Below are 13,576 nucleotides of genomic sequence, written 5' to 3'. Positions count from 1 at the left end.
CTAGTTCTACTTGAGGGCTTCAGCTGATTAATTGAGAGATACCACTTTAGGTGGGCTAATGAAATAAACACTGGAAGAACTATTTAGAAACATACATTTTCAATAAATAAAACCCTTACAAGTGAGCTATGATGAACTAATATTTAATCTTCCAATGCACTGCATAGCTAAGCAACTTTAAGCCTTTCTCAGGCTACAAAAAATAATTTTCCAGTGGATATGTACACCTCTAACAAATTTAACATCTCCTCCTTTCAGCTAACTTTCCCTGGTCTTTTAGCAACAGATCTCTTAGGCATGACACGACAAGAGTTCAGATGCATGAACCAGAAAAAGAGCTGCTCCAGAATCACCACAGTCAGGCTTTCCAACAGCCACCAGCTCTGTAGGGAACAAGTCAGCAGCCAACATACTCATCAGTGACAGGCAGTTTCTTCATACTTCTTCCAAAGTTTTATTTTACCTGTTTAGAGTGATTGTCTATCATACTAGAGGAATCATCAATAGCCAAGCAAATCTGGTACTGTCGTTTACTGGGCTTGGTCCTTCGCAACCAGATTTTATCTTTTCGGAACTGACTGGCAATATATGGAATCACTTTGCGCATGTTCAGTCTCTTCCCTGTTCTGTAGTCTCCTCTGAAAGTTAAGAAAAAAGACATAGTGACAGGGATTATCAGCAAATATCTTATTCTGGAAATCTTGGCCTATGCGACATATGCATCAAAATAACAAAATTTTGTAAAAATACAATAAAAACAAAATTAGTAGTTCTAATGTACATATTTAGGTATAGCATTAAAAATGTGAGAATTTTTTGATCAAGATGGATATTCAGTGTTTTTAAAAGAAGTTATTAAATCTAGGTGCCTAAAATGGAAGGCAGACCTTGAATTTAGACTGCTCCAGTTTGAAACGAGTCTAGATCGATCTTTCTCAAAAAAAAAAATCACTTATGTTAAAAACAATATAAAACATTTTGACATTTAACATAATCATTGACTCAACAGCACTTCATGTGTTTAAGTTGATCACCTGTTGCACAGAAGAAAAAAAACAGGAGGCAATATCCTCAGGATGGGTACCTACTCCTATATCATGTTTGCATCTTATAAAATAACCTAGTGTTCCGATACAAAAGTAAAATTAATGCATTTGCAAACAGGAATAATTGCTATAAAGCAAGAACAACATAGAGCTGCAGTCGTACAGAGGTTAAAGCCCCCAAAAACCAGGAGTTTAAAGAAACTAGAAGCCTCAGAAAGACCCAACTTACTTCAACTTGGCTGCTTGAGTGGGTTCCAGTATGAGTCGCAGCTGTTCACAAAGCTGCTGTGATAGAGGAGCTGTCAGTACTAAATACCTCTGCCACAACTGTGCTGCTTCCTTCTCCTAAAACAACATACATCACAGAAAGAAATAAAAGTGAATTATGAAAAAACAAAAAGTTGGAAAGTGCTGCCTGAAAAAAGAAAACAAACCTCAGTGTACTAAGAGGGAGGTAGTAGGAGACTATCAGCTGAAACTGTGAGGGTGGCTTGTGAGCACTCTATAAAGATGACAATTTGCATTCAACTCAGGATGTTCCTTGCTGCTATGAAGCTGCAATGTGCAATGATCATTCCTGAAGGACTACAGAAAGCAACTCTGGAATTGCTGTTGACACAGGAAAATCTTGTAACAGCCACCATCTGTTGGTATAACAGCAAGGCAAGCTGTAAGACTGCTAGATTCTCTATCGGACATCAAAAATGAAAATTAATTGAAAGTCAGCAAAATTGTTAAGCTTCTCTACTGGCAATTTCATTCAGGAATTACTTCCAAATATGGTTTACAATTCATGACTAGGTCAGTCAGAGCCAAGTACCATATTCTGGTTCTGCTGTTGGTTAGCTCAGACTCCACCACTGCAACTGAAGGGGACAGCTTCTGTTGATCATGATCTTGTGAAAGTGGTGTCTAGCACTTAACTGCAGGTGACAACTCAAAATGGAAGGAGCTTGGCAGGATGGAGAAGAATGTTTCTAACTATGCAAGTTTTAGAAGTCATTATCAACAGAGTAACTTTCTGCAAATAGTACACAGCATGTTCAGAACAAGATCAGAAACATCATCCTGCTTTAAGAATAATGTAATTTTTTTCAGAGTAAGTTAATAGCATCTAAATCATGCGATTTTGAATATTTAGATTCCAGCCTGCTTGGTGCTTCAGCTCAGTGCTTCAGTGCTTCAGCAGTAAAACAAGATGAAATAATGCAACGAGGGATTCTTATGACAGTTTTATACCAAAACGAGGTCACAAACCTCATCTGGAGTTCCAGATTGCTGTGTCTGCCAAGCTTCCAATTGCCTTTCAAGTTCCTTTCTTAGCTCTTCAGGATCTCTAACGATGTGCTAGAAGTATAATTACAAGATTTATGAGACATGAAAATAATTTCAGACATCTGGTGATCCCCAAACTATAAAAAAAAAAAAGTACAAATGAATTGTTCTTATTCTTTTATCACAATAATACCTGAAAAAACTTAAATGAAGATTCTAAATCTCCATTTTTTCAATAGCTTCTATGTACAGGAAGGATAAATACCTCCCCACAAATACCTGCATCTGTGACAAAATCGGCATAGAAACAAAACTAGGAACAGACACTGAAAATAATCAAATACAGAACTTCACGGTAATTCAATTAAACTATCTTGACAAACATCAGATTTAATGACAGTATAACAGAGATCAAACAACTGAATACTACTGATCTAGTATCTTCCAAAATAAAATAGGTTTCCCTTAATTAGTTTTTTTAAAAGCGTCATTCAAACCACTTAAAGACTTGAATGACATCTTCCTCTTTACCTGCCAGCAAATACTATTTCATAAGCCATTCTGTTAAAGGACATCCAAGTTTTATAACACTTCTTCAACTTTTACTGTGCTTTCAGTGACAACTTCTGTTCCTGACTTGTAAAACCATAATTTAGCCAATCAGTAGTATATGGTCTGCATAACCTGCAGGTTTACTGAATTAAAGAAATATAAGCCTGTGAATGCAAACTAAACAGTACCAAAACTTTTAATTCCTCAAGCGGCAGCAGCAGTCCCTCTGTCCACCTACTGCAGGCTTAAGGGAGGAAGAATGTACGTGGTGGAGGCTTCTTTTCTCTTCCTTTTGCTGAAAGGTGAGAACTTGCACTTTTCCCCCAGCAATGTTTTCTCCCTTCCTCTTTAACTGGTGCTGCAAGAGCTCCCCCTCCTGTTTCAGGTTTTGCATGTCAATTGAAAAAAAAAAAAAACAACAAACCAACTACAAAAAAGGGACCTAACTATTCTGAAAACGGGAGAACACTCTTGCATTCAGCAGCCTTTTTCTAAAGAGCTGCCACGTTTGGCATCAAGATGGAAATATCACGTATACCTGGCACACAGTCCTTTCTGTGTTGTGTGTAGAAACAGTAAATTATCGCTCTCCAAGTGTGTACTCAGGACACAATATTATAAGCATGAAAGGTCAGTACTTCTAAAAAACAGACACTGAAAATATTCTTACTTTATCAACTGGTTATCCACCACCAAATGCTTCTGTGCCGTAGCTCTTTGTGATAAAAATGTGCTTTTTGACAGCTACCAGTTTACAGTGAGAAGCTATGTGTGTTATATGAAGGTATATAGGATTTTCTAGGCTATAATAATATTTTTTGAACTGAGACATTCATAAGAAGCTCACAAAAGTTCTATAATATCTACAATCAGCTTTTCTGAAGTAGTAATGTATGGTGATGAATTAAATGAGGTGAATTCTTTGTCCACAATGGTGTTTTAAGGTCAACGATGCCCAGCTCTCTCATCACTCTGAACCCTTTATCTTCAGGCCACACACCCTTACCCATGGCTTTCCACTCTACCCAAGCATTTGATCAGCAGATTCATCTGAGCAAAACAGTTCTTGGCAGTTAGCAAAACATAAGTTTATTTTAAAAAGAGCGAGGATGAGACCTCCCCACATAAGCATCAGGAGGACTTGTCATTTTTAAGTGATCATTCAGCTGCATATACAACGGTTGGTTGCGTGTTACTTTGCATTCTGCTGTTAAAGAACAGCAAGCTACTGAGTTGTTGGAATGAAATTAATTCTGAACTTCTGCCTTCACAGAGTTTCATTAACACAGGTCAAATAATACAGACTATTTCTACTGCTGTAGTTGTAAAAAGACAGACTGGATATCATACCTGGGGAGTGTCCATCAAAAACTGATGGGCTGTATGTATGGTTGAGTCCTTGCTTCTCTCTGGCTTCTCTTCAGGCACCTTAGGTAGCTTTTCTGTTGTAGAGTCATTGACATCCTCCGAGTCAAAAGTCTGGCTCTCTGGCTCTACTTCGCCTGGTCCTACAATCACAAAACTAATTACTAACTTTGTGGATCACACATAATACAAGAATGAATATTGTATCTCGACACTTCTACAGAGTCTCGCATGCTTTGTAGTGCAACCCAGACATTTTTTTTTTAAAGTGCACAGATTTTTAAGACAATTCTAGGAATAGGATGAACACAAGGCCTTACAACTCACTGGAACAGATAAATATGCATTTCCTTATGCAAACTGGTTTTCTCTCTTATAACCTTCCTGACAAATGAACAAAATATCAGCAAACAGATCTTTAACACCTGAAAATTCCATTGGTGAAGAACATTTTTTGAGCTTCATAATCTCTCTGACAGAGTGAGAGGAGGTATAAAGCAATTTGAGAACATTCAGAAAATCATCGTTAAAAAAATAATGGCAATCTTTTCTTATCTTTTACTCTCTAGTTTTGTAACGGAACAGTTTCGTATAAATCAGAAATCAATTTACAAAGGAATGAACTAAAGATTTTCTTTTATTATTGTTTCTACTATACTACACTGTTTAACAACTACTTTTTAAAGAATTACTCTAAGAAAAAAAAAAAAAAGTATGACGCAGTAAGAGATGTTTCAAAGATCCTAGTTTTTCAGAACATACTGCTAGAGAATCATGTGGAAAAACTAATAGACTGATTACATGCATGCCTGTACCATAAAGCTAATGAGTCTAGCAAGAGATTTAAGTGAAGAGATTAAACCTGAAGGGAGTGGGAGACAGGAATTCAGGCTGGTAAAATTCTTGTCCCCCCTCTCCAGCCAGCTTTTCTGTTCACAGAATCATCTAGGCTGGAGAAGACCTTCAAGATCACCTAGTCCAACCATTAACCTAACACTGACAGTTCCCAACTACACCATATCCCTCAGCGCTATGTCAACCCAACTCTTAAACACCTCCAGGGATGGGGACTCCACCGCTGCCCTGGGCAGCCCATTCCAACGCCTAACAACCCGTTCTGTAAAGAAATACTTCCTGACATCTAGTCTAAACCTTCCCTGGCGCAACTTGAGGTCATTACCTCTTGTCCTATCGCTTGTTACTTGGTTAGAGAGACTCATACCCAGCTCTCTGCAACCTCCTTTCAGGTAGTTGTAGAGGGCGATGAGGTCTCCCCTCAGCCTCCTCTTCTTCAGACTAAACAACCCCAGTTCCCTCAGCCGCTCCTCGTACGACATGTGCTCCAGACCCTTCACCAGCTTCGTTGCCCTTCTTTGGACATGCTTGAGTAATTCAGTGTCCTTTTTGTAGTGAGGTTCTTTTGGTAAGAAAACCATTCAAAATTCCAAGCTACAGTGTCATTTACTTAGAGTCATCAAAATGAAATACTTCTGTTGCAACTGGCAAGAGAGATTTCTTTTTATCTAGCTTATTTTGTTTCTGTGGGCTGTGTGGCTGACAAGTCAGATCTATCTTCTTCCCATCTACCAACCATTCACATCTACCCATTTTCTGTTAGGCAGCTCAGTTTTGTTTTATTTCATTCCCTCTTAAGAAAGCAGTGAGGCAGGGACACTTCAGTGCTACCTCACCACATGTTGTTCAGACCAGCTCCTCAACATCTTGGTGTTTTGTCAGAAGTTACACACAAAAAAAGTTGTGGTGCTGATACCGGTGACACTGGAATGCACTGTTGTATGCCAATTAATTAAATGAATTGGCATTGTGTCTAACAGCAGGAAAGTGTTTGCATTTTACTTCTTCAAAGAAGTGGATAAAGATTAGAGACCATTAACATTAAGAAAACAGCAAACCCCTCTGTCACTCAACCAGTTTAGCAAAGGCTAATGCTCATTACTAGGCAGGAGTAAGAATACTGCTGCAGAAAAGCCAGTTAAGAGCAGATGTTTTAGTCTTATAAAACGTATACACATCCATTACGTGCAAATACAAATACCTGCGCATACATTAAAAGATGCACATCAGCGTATGTTTAGAATGTTTTTAAGTTAGTGTACCAGGAGTTTTAGTGGCAGTAGATTTCTTTTTTTCTGGCTTCAGCTCCTCTGTGTCTACTGCTCTGAGATCCTCATTGTTCTGCATTTCTGTTTCCATAGCTGCATCTTCAGAATCTCCCTCTTCCTTTTCTTCAAGGGGCATAATAGGTTTCTCTTGCTCCTTGCTAGCCACATCTGTATAAAGGCAACAACATTTATTAAGGGGAAAGAGGAAGGAAAAGCAGTGAAGGTGCAAAAAACTGCTGCATTCTGAAGCCACTGCGTATCAATTTTAGTGAACTTTAGAAGAGATCTGAGCTATTGTCTCTAACCTCAGTTTTATTTTCACTTTGCTATGCTGTGTTGTATCAATAAGGTATTGCCCAGAAAACCTCATAAATAGAACAAGGTTAGTTTAATAGAAAACAATTTCTGTAATTAAATTTAGATTAGAGGAGTATTTTTAAAGAGACATCAATTTGTTTGATACAGAATAAAGAACTTGTTGTGTTATTTTAAGTATTTTGCATGTGTGGTAGTAGTTTGGGCTTCAAAGTAACTGGAGTAATATTTGAAAAGAATAGATTTTAAGTATGTTTATTAAACTAAAATCCATTTTTATGAGTCAATTCAGTATTTTCAAGAATGTTCTCATTAGTTTGAACCTCATTGGCATAGAGTAGCATTTACTGTAGTGAATTGGTGCTACATCTTAAACCAAAGCAAGGATTGTTAAACATAACTTTAAAAAACATACTGGGAGGAACTACAGGAAATAGGAGTGCTTCAGGATTTGATTCTGCAATGCCAACTCTTTACATGAAGAAATACCAGCGTACCATATGTCTGTGCATCATAGCATTCAGAGCCTTGTTTAATATGTTCAAATGCATCAGCCTCCTCCACGTTTTGTTTAGGCTGAGTTGTATTCTGCTTTGCTTCACTGCTGGATTCTATGGTTCTCAGTCGCTTGTGGATATGTTCATTGTGATCTCCCATTGAGCGCTCATTGTCTGCCTGACCAGGTTTCCTCTTGAAACTCTGAAAAAGAACAAATTAACACCATGAAGTTCAAGTGAGGTGCAACCAAACCCCAACTGGACTAAGAGTTGTAACAAGGACAAACAGAGTCCTGCCTATTTCCTGGTTAATATTAAGACATTCAAATTAAAAAGAAAATAAATAAATTGAAAAGAATAAATGAACCTGGGTATTTTTTCTGCTCTGCTTCTGAGAAGCCATCCGGGCCATGCGTGTGGATTCGTGGCCTTCTGATTGATTTGCACTTGAAGCTCCGCTTCCGTATTCCTGAAAGACCAAAAAAATTGCAACGGTAACTGAAAAGGGATTTAGCAACTGTTGTAGACAAAGTTGAGAAGCTAAACTGCAGTGCTGTGCTACCTTCGATTGTGAATAACGAACAGCTCACAACTTCAAGTATTATTCCGTTGGGGACCAGACAAGACAGTTCTGCAGCTCAACAATTAGCCTAAACTTACCATGCAGTTTTCACTGCTATGAAGATATCTACGTGGTCTTCAATTTTTTTTTCCAGTGAATTTATAACTGGTGTTCTAAAAATTGAATCTTAAACACAATTCTTAAAAACATGGCAGCAATTCCTTGATTTTAACTTGAAAACACATTCCCAAGTTCAGCATTTTTAACTAGGACACTTCCATGCAATTTACCTCTTTAGACTGGTCTCTTTCTGAAGCCTCTCCAGCCAGCTCAACAGCGCTGTCACTCTGCAGGTTTTCTTGCCCAGTCTGACCTTGTGTTTCATGCTCCATTCTTTCCTCAGGCTCAGGGATCTGTTCATCCATCTCTGAGTTATCTTTACCCTCTTCTTCCTGAAATAACATGAGTTTATTTTAACATTCTAAAAACTATGGGGAAACAGAAGGGCAAGGAGGTAACAGGATTATAGATGACAGAAATGTACCAGTTTAATAGTAAGCAAATCTGTTATCCTGATGAAGATTCTCACTAACATTACACCTACTCAATGTCAAATCTGTTTCAGAGCATCACAGAACACATCCGTTTCTTAGGTCTTGTATCAAGTAATTTAAAAAAAAAAAAAAAAAAGAAAATCAGACTTTTATTTATTACTTTCTACCTGAGGTTGAAGGCCTTGGTCAGCAGCAGGGATTCCCTTATCTTCAGCAGATGCATTTTTTTCCTCATCAGGTGGTTCTGACTCTTCCTCCTCCTCTTCTGCTGCATCCTCAGCGTTCCCTGCATTTTCTTCTTGATCATCACCATCTTTGTCCCCTTCATCTTCCTTCTCCTCTTTATCTTCAGAAATGCCTTCTTCGGCTGGTTCTGCATCTTGATCATCTCCTCCTGTCTCACCAGCATCCTCTTCATTCTGTTCTGTCTTCTCTGCCTCACTTAAATCAACAGGTTTCTCATCTACTTCAAAAGCATTCTCTTCTTCTGGATTAAAACAATCAAAGCATAGAAAACTTTCAGTGAAGTACAGAGACAGTGAATATTACAGATATTTGGAATAAAACTGCCCAGCCTATCAAAAAAAAAATCTTAAAATACTGAGAATTCTCTACATAGGATCTATGATTTTCTACAGCAGATAATTTCTTTGTCACAATTGGTTTCTAACTAACAATACAGCATGATGAATTCCTATTAACTTCCTTTAACCCAATATTCTTGAGGGTCAGTTGACCTGGAGCACAAATGCTTGCAAGTATCATAGAAAAAACTGAAAGTACAAAAGCAACTGGACAATGACGTGAGGAGCTTCTAACATAAATTCGGGTGTATCACTTGGATAACATGACAAAGCCTGCTCCACAGTGCGCATGAAAGGGAGGTAAAGGAAAATGCTGTAATACTGAGTTCTTATCTGGCCTGCATTTGATATCTGGATACACTGAAGTGAATTTGCAGCTTCTTGTTATACAGAATCCTAGCACCACCTCTCTTCTTTCTATAGAGAAAAAGAGCTCGTTATCTGACTGTTCCTCCCTATTTCCATTTGGCTTTCATCTGGGAATCTGTAGAGAGATTTTCAGCTCTACCTTCATCCTCTTCCTCCTCATCACTCTTCTCATCATTCTCCAGGTTCAAATTATCAGGAAGGTCCAAAGGTTCAACTTCAGGCTGCTTTTCTTGCTGGCCATGATAAGGATCTACTTCGTTCTCGTCATACTCACGCTGTCAGCATGAGTGTGTCGTAAGTGGGAGGAAAGGCAAAGATGAGAAATAAGACACTGTTGAATTCCATAGGACACAGAAATACTGGATACAATATTACACTCTGATCACTTAACAAATTTCCAGTGATACACATCCTCATGTATATACAGCAGAAAAAGATTAATTTCACCAAACACATTTACGTAAACTGTTACTTCTTCAAAACCGCATATTTTGTGTTTGGAATCCAGTTTTCCTAACTGAAAGATTCTGAACAGAATCTGCACTCTTACAGATGGTAAATGCACTCTTGCATACTATGCAGAATCTTCACGCATACTGTACACAGATTTTTGGGATGAGTCCCACTGACTTAAGATGTTTCTATTGCTAAACACAACAGAAGAACTACTTTTAAGCTCTGTCCATCAAAACATCAGTTCAGTGTAAAGCCTGTTTTAGCAGCCATTACAAGTTCAAGTCAATGCAAACACAAATTCTTTCTGGATTATGGATCAGAAAATATACATGTAATATAATGGATACAATATAGTAGCTCTGAATATAGTATACATTCTATATATATACACATATATGTATATATATACACTAATATACAATATAATAGCTCTGAAATGAACTTTTTTCAGTGCACTTCAGTATTAAATTAAGCATTTCAAATTCTCATAAACACATGATGTGAGTAACAAAATATGGTTTAACAGCAAGATACTCTATGTAGTCCAAATAATTTTTACCTCATCGATTTGTTCATGGATTTTCTCTTTGTTTCCACTGTCATCTTCTTGTTGCTCTTCTTCCTCATCCTTGGGAGGCTGTTTTTTATTATCCTTGTTTCTTGTGCCCGAATTGTCATCTTTTGCAACGAGCTCAGAATCCTCCTGTTAATCAACAAATTCAGAAGAAACTCGATTATGCTACCTGCTTCTCAAAGTCTGAGTGACAAGACATCATCTCCTACAGAAAAAATGACAACACTAAATTACTTACGATATGCTCAAATTATCCCGTTCCAAGACCAAGAGCTAGTATGCAAGGGAGTTCACAGTCTAGGTCACATCAAGTTAACAGAGTTTAATTTCTTTGATATTCCTCTTCCCACCCCTCTTCTCTTTACCTCATCCATTCCTGGTCCAGTTTCTTCTGTTTTACTATTGGTATCTTCATCATCATCATCATCTTCATCCCCCCAGAGCCTCTCATCCAGTTTATCATCAGCTTCAGCATTATCAAGATCTCCCATCTGCTTATCCAGCTCCTCCTCTTCATCTGAATTTTCATCATTTTCTGTGGACAGTTCAGAATGTGTTTCAGTATAGAAGAGATAAAGCTAACTTTTTTGTTAAGTTCAGAACCAAACAAACAGTCATACTTGCACCTTAATTTCATCATCCTATGCAGTTATAATTGACAGATGTGGAAAAAAAGACACACATGCACTAACAGCTAGAAGAGCAGGGGCCTAATTATGTGGTTCAGAGTGTTCTCTTGGACAGATGGACAGACACAGCATTCTCTCTCTCAGACTAACAAGTTCCAGGTGCAAAACCTGGATGATTTAAACTCTCTACTCCTCACCCTCTCCCTCCTCCATTTTCAAAATGTTTTGGCATTACTGGGAGCGTAAAGGTTGACTCCACTTTATCTGTTTATTAGCTTGGGAATTTCTCTTCTTGTGCAGATGAACTTGTTCCTGGCACTTGGTCAGAGATTTGAAAGTAGATTAACACTACTTTAATTTGTAAGCCACATTAGTTTCAGATGTTCAAGCTGTTACCCTTTAAAGTGAAGAACTGCTACCTTCTGGGAGAGTAGCAACTTGAATGAATCTACCAAATGTTGCTATTTCTTCCATTTTAAAAAGGTAAAGTTAAATTCTTTTCATTGCTTAGAAGTTAGCAACAGTTTCATTAATCATGTTTTGAAGTTAACTACAGCCATATTCTCAAGTGTTCTGTTGATCTTCCAACAGCTCCGCAGAGTCAGTGACTAATTTTAAAATGCGCCTATAGGTCAGCTCACAACAGGAAGAATCAGCTCCCTTCATTCCAAAAGCACCACAGCGACAGAAGAGCCAGTATTTTCTTTGCAACATATTAATACTTCTTAGTATTCATATACAAATGGCACTACTCTGTTGTTAACACTGACTTTTCAGTACATGCTTCATTATATAAAAGTATCAACCATTATGGGACTGATCTATAATATTTCTTCGAAGTTTGCCATAGTGGAACGACCAAACCTTTTTTCTCCTGCTCTCCATCATGCATTTTGCCTTCAAAGTCTTCTGACATTTCAATTGCATTGTCTTCTCCTTCAATGTCTGGTTTAGACTCTTGATCCTCCTTCTCCTTCTCTTCACCCTTTTGAAAACTGTCTTCTATCTGAATTATTGGTAAAGCCAAAAATTACAATGGATCTTGCCTATATATTAAAGCTTAAAGTACCACAACATTTATAGAGCTTATATGCAAAGATAAAAGCCAACCTAAACAGACTGAAGGCAACTTCTATTTTTTTTTACCCGAAACATCTACAACATGGATTTCAAGGGTTCTTTTCAGTTTTACTTGAAGTAAACAAGAATAACCCCAAACACTTGCCTGATCTTCACTTTCTATTTTGTCGCTCACATCCTTCTTGCCTTCCCCATCTCCAATACCACCATCCTCGTAATCATGAAACTGTGTTGCTCCCTCTCCAGCTTCATCTTCAAGTAATTCTTTTGGCAGACAAAACCCCTACAAAGGCAAACAGAAACTCAAAACTTTCTGTAGTAGTAAGTACATCTTTCATCTTAGTTTCTTACTTAAGACTTTTGTAGACATTAAATATATGCTTACCATATATCCACTGTTACCTCTAGTAACTTACCTTTTGGGCAAGCTCTGTAAAAATGCTAGTTAGAACAGAAAGCAATTTTCCAGTACTCCTGTGAGATGCCAGTGAAGCAGTGAGGTAGAACAGGATAAGGTCTGAATACTTGCAGAGCATGGGCTTTAGACGCACCAGCAAATAGCAGGACTGGTTGAAGAACTGCAGTTAAAACCAAGGAACAGCTGTCAAATATGGTTATCTACATACTGAGATGCGCCTCAGAGAGGGTGACGACAGAGACTGAAAACAGATGCTCAAACCAGAAGTATCAGTTGGCAAGTTTAAATACAATTTCTAAAGTTTCCAGAGCTTTTTCTAGATTTTCACAGAAACTAAAACCTTTCCTTCTTACTAAAGGAACACCTGGCTTTTGCACTACAGAAGAGTACCTATATTTAACCATAATTTCTCGCATGCTTCTAGTTCTAAGGTACTGGACCGTAAGAAGTAATGCGCATTTAACCACCAAAGTTCACAATTCCAAATATTTTGAGACACCTAAACCAAAAATTATTGAGAAGAATAAATTTACCTTATGCTTATCTGAAGTGTAATCTTCCCTGTAAGATTTCAGGTTCTCCAGGAGTTCTGAAACGGCTAAAAGTGCTTTCTGCACATGCAAAGAATCCAAATCAGCAGAGAGATCTTCATCCAAAAGCTTAGTTATATGTCCTGCTTTAATCACGTCAAATGAGGCTGCATCCTCTTTGTTTGAAACACATAAAAAATTATGAAAATCAAGTCAGACATTCTAAAAATGTTATAGCAAGCAATCTAGAAATATTCATCCTATCTGTTTTAATAGAAAACTTCTATTAAAATGACAATTTCCTTGTGTATTGGGGTACCTCTGCTAGATACATAGTTTAAAGATTAGGTTTGCGTAGTTTAAACTCTCCTCTTCCCCCTTAACTAAATTAACAAACTTACCATTTTCCTCTGCACATTCTTCTTCCTCTTTTCCACCTTCCTGTTTTCTCTCGACCAAACACTGGATGGCATACAGAACAACACGGATCACAGTTTCCACTTTTGCTGAGAAGTGCTCCACAAACTCTTCATCTGATCGTTGACTTCCTTTTGAACCATAAACACAAGCAGTTTTACATAGAAACACATTGAATTACAGATTACTATGTTTCCCCTATGCAAGAAACATGCTAAGCACCATGCAAT

At 37.7% G+C, this 13,576-nt stretch overlaps 1 protein-coding gene across 5 annotated transcripts in view; it reads right to left on the bottom strand.

Annotated features, from left to right (window-relative positions):
- MDN1 (midasin AAA ATPase 1) overlaps positions 1-13,576 on the bottom strand; it is a 102,779-nt gene that overhangs the window by 5,682 nt on the left and 83,521 nt on the right. For 2 of the 5 annotated variants that reach the window (XM_074819552.1, XM_074819555.1), the window contains 17 exons: positions 13,331-13,477; positions 12,933-13,105; positions 12,398-12,559; positions 12,123-12,264; positions 11,766-11,903; positions 10,638-10,807; positions 10,258-10,401; positions 9,382-9,517; positions 8,450-8,776; positions 8,026-8,183; positions 7,541-7,642; positions 7,174-7,375; positions 6,356-6,529; positions 4,224-4,381; positions 2,304-2,393; positions 1,276-1,391; positions 464-638 (listed from right to left, as the gene is read on the bottom strand). In XM_074819552.1, the coding sequence (XP_074675653.1) occupies positions 464-638; positions 1,276-1,391; positions 2,304-2,393; positions 4,224-4,381; positions 6,356-6,529; positions 7,174-7,375; positions 7,541-7,642; positions 8,026-8,183; positions 8,450-8,776; positions 9,382-9,517; positions 10,258-10,401; positions 10,638-10,807; positions 11,766-11,903; positions 12,123-12,264; positions 12,398-12,559; positions 12,933-13,105; positions 13,331-13,477 (2,714 nt within the window). Of the gene's footprint in view, positions 1-463; positions 639-1,275; positions 1,392-2,303; positions 2,459-4,223; positions 4,382-6,355; positions 6,530-7,173; positions 7,376-7,540; positions 7,643-8,025; positions 8,188-8,449; positions 8,777-9,381; positions 9,518-10,257; positions 10,402-10,637; positions 10,808-11,765; positions 11,904-12,122; positions 12,265-12,397; positions 12,560-12,932; positions 13,106-13,330; positions 13,478-13,576 lie in introns of those variants that run through there. The other 3 variants (XM_074819553.1, XR_012622590.1, XR_012622591.1) reach the window with 3 other exon arrangements.

The sequence above is a fragment of the Strix aluco genome, chromosome 3 (assembly GCF_031877795.1).
Source record: "Strix aluco isolate bStrAlu1 chromosome 3, bStrAlu1.hap1, whole genome shotgun sequence".
NCBI lineage: Eukaryota > Metazoa > Chordata > Aves > Strigiformes > Strigidae > Strix > Strix aluco.
This window is presented reverse-complemented; position numbering and strand designations above follow the sequence as displayed.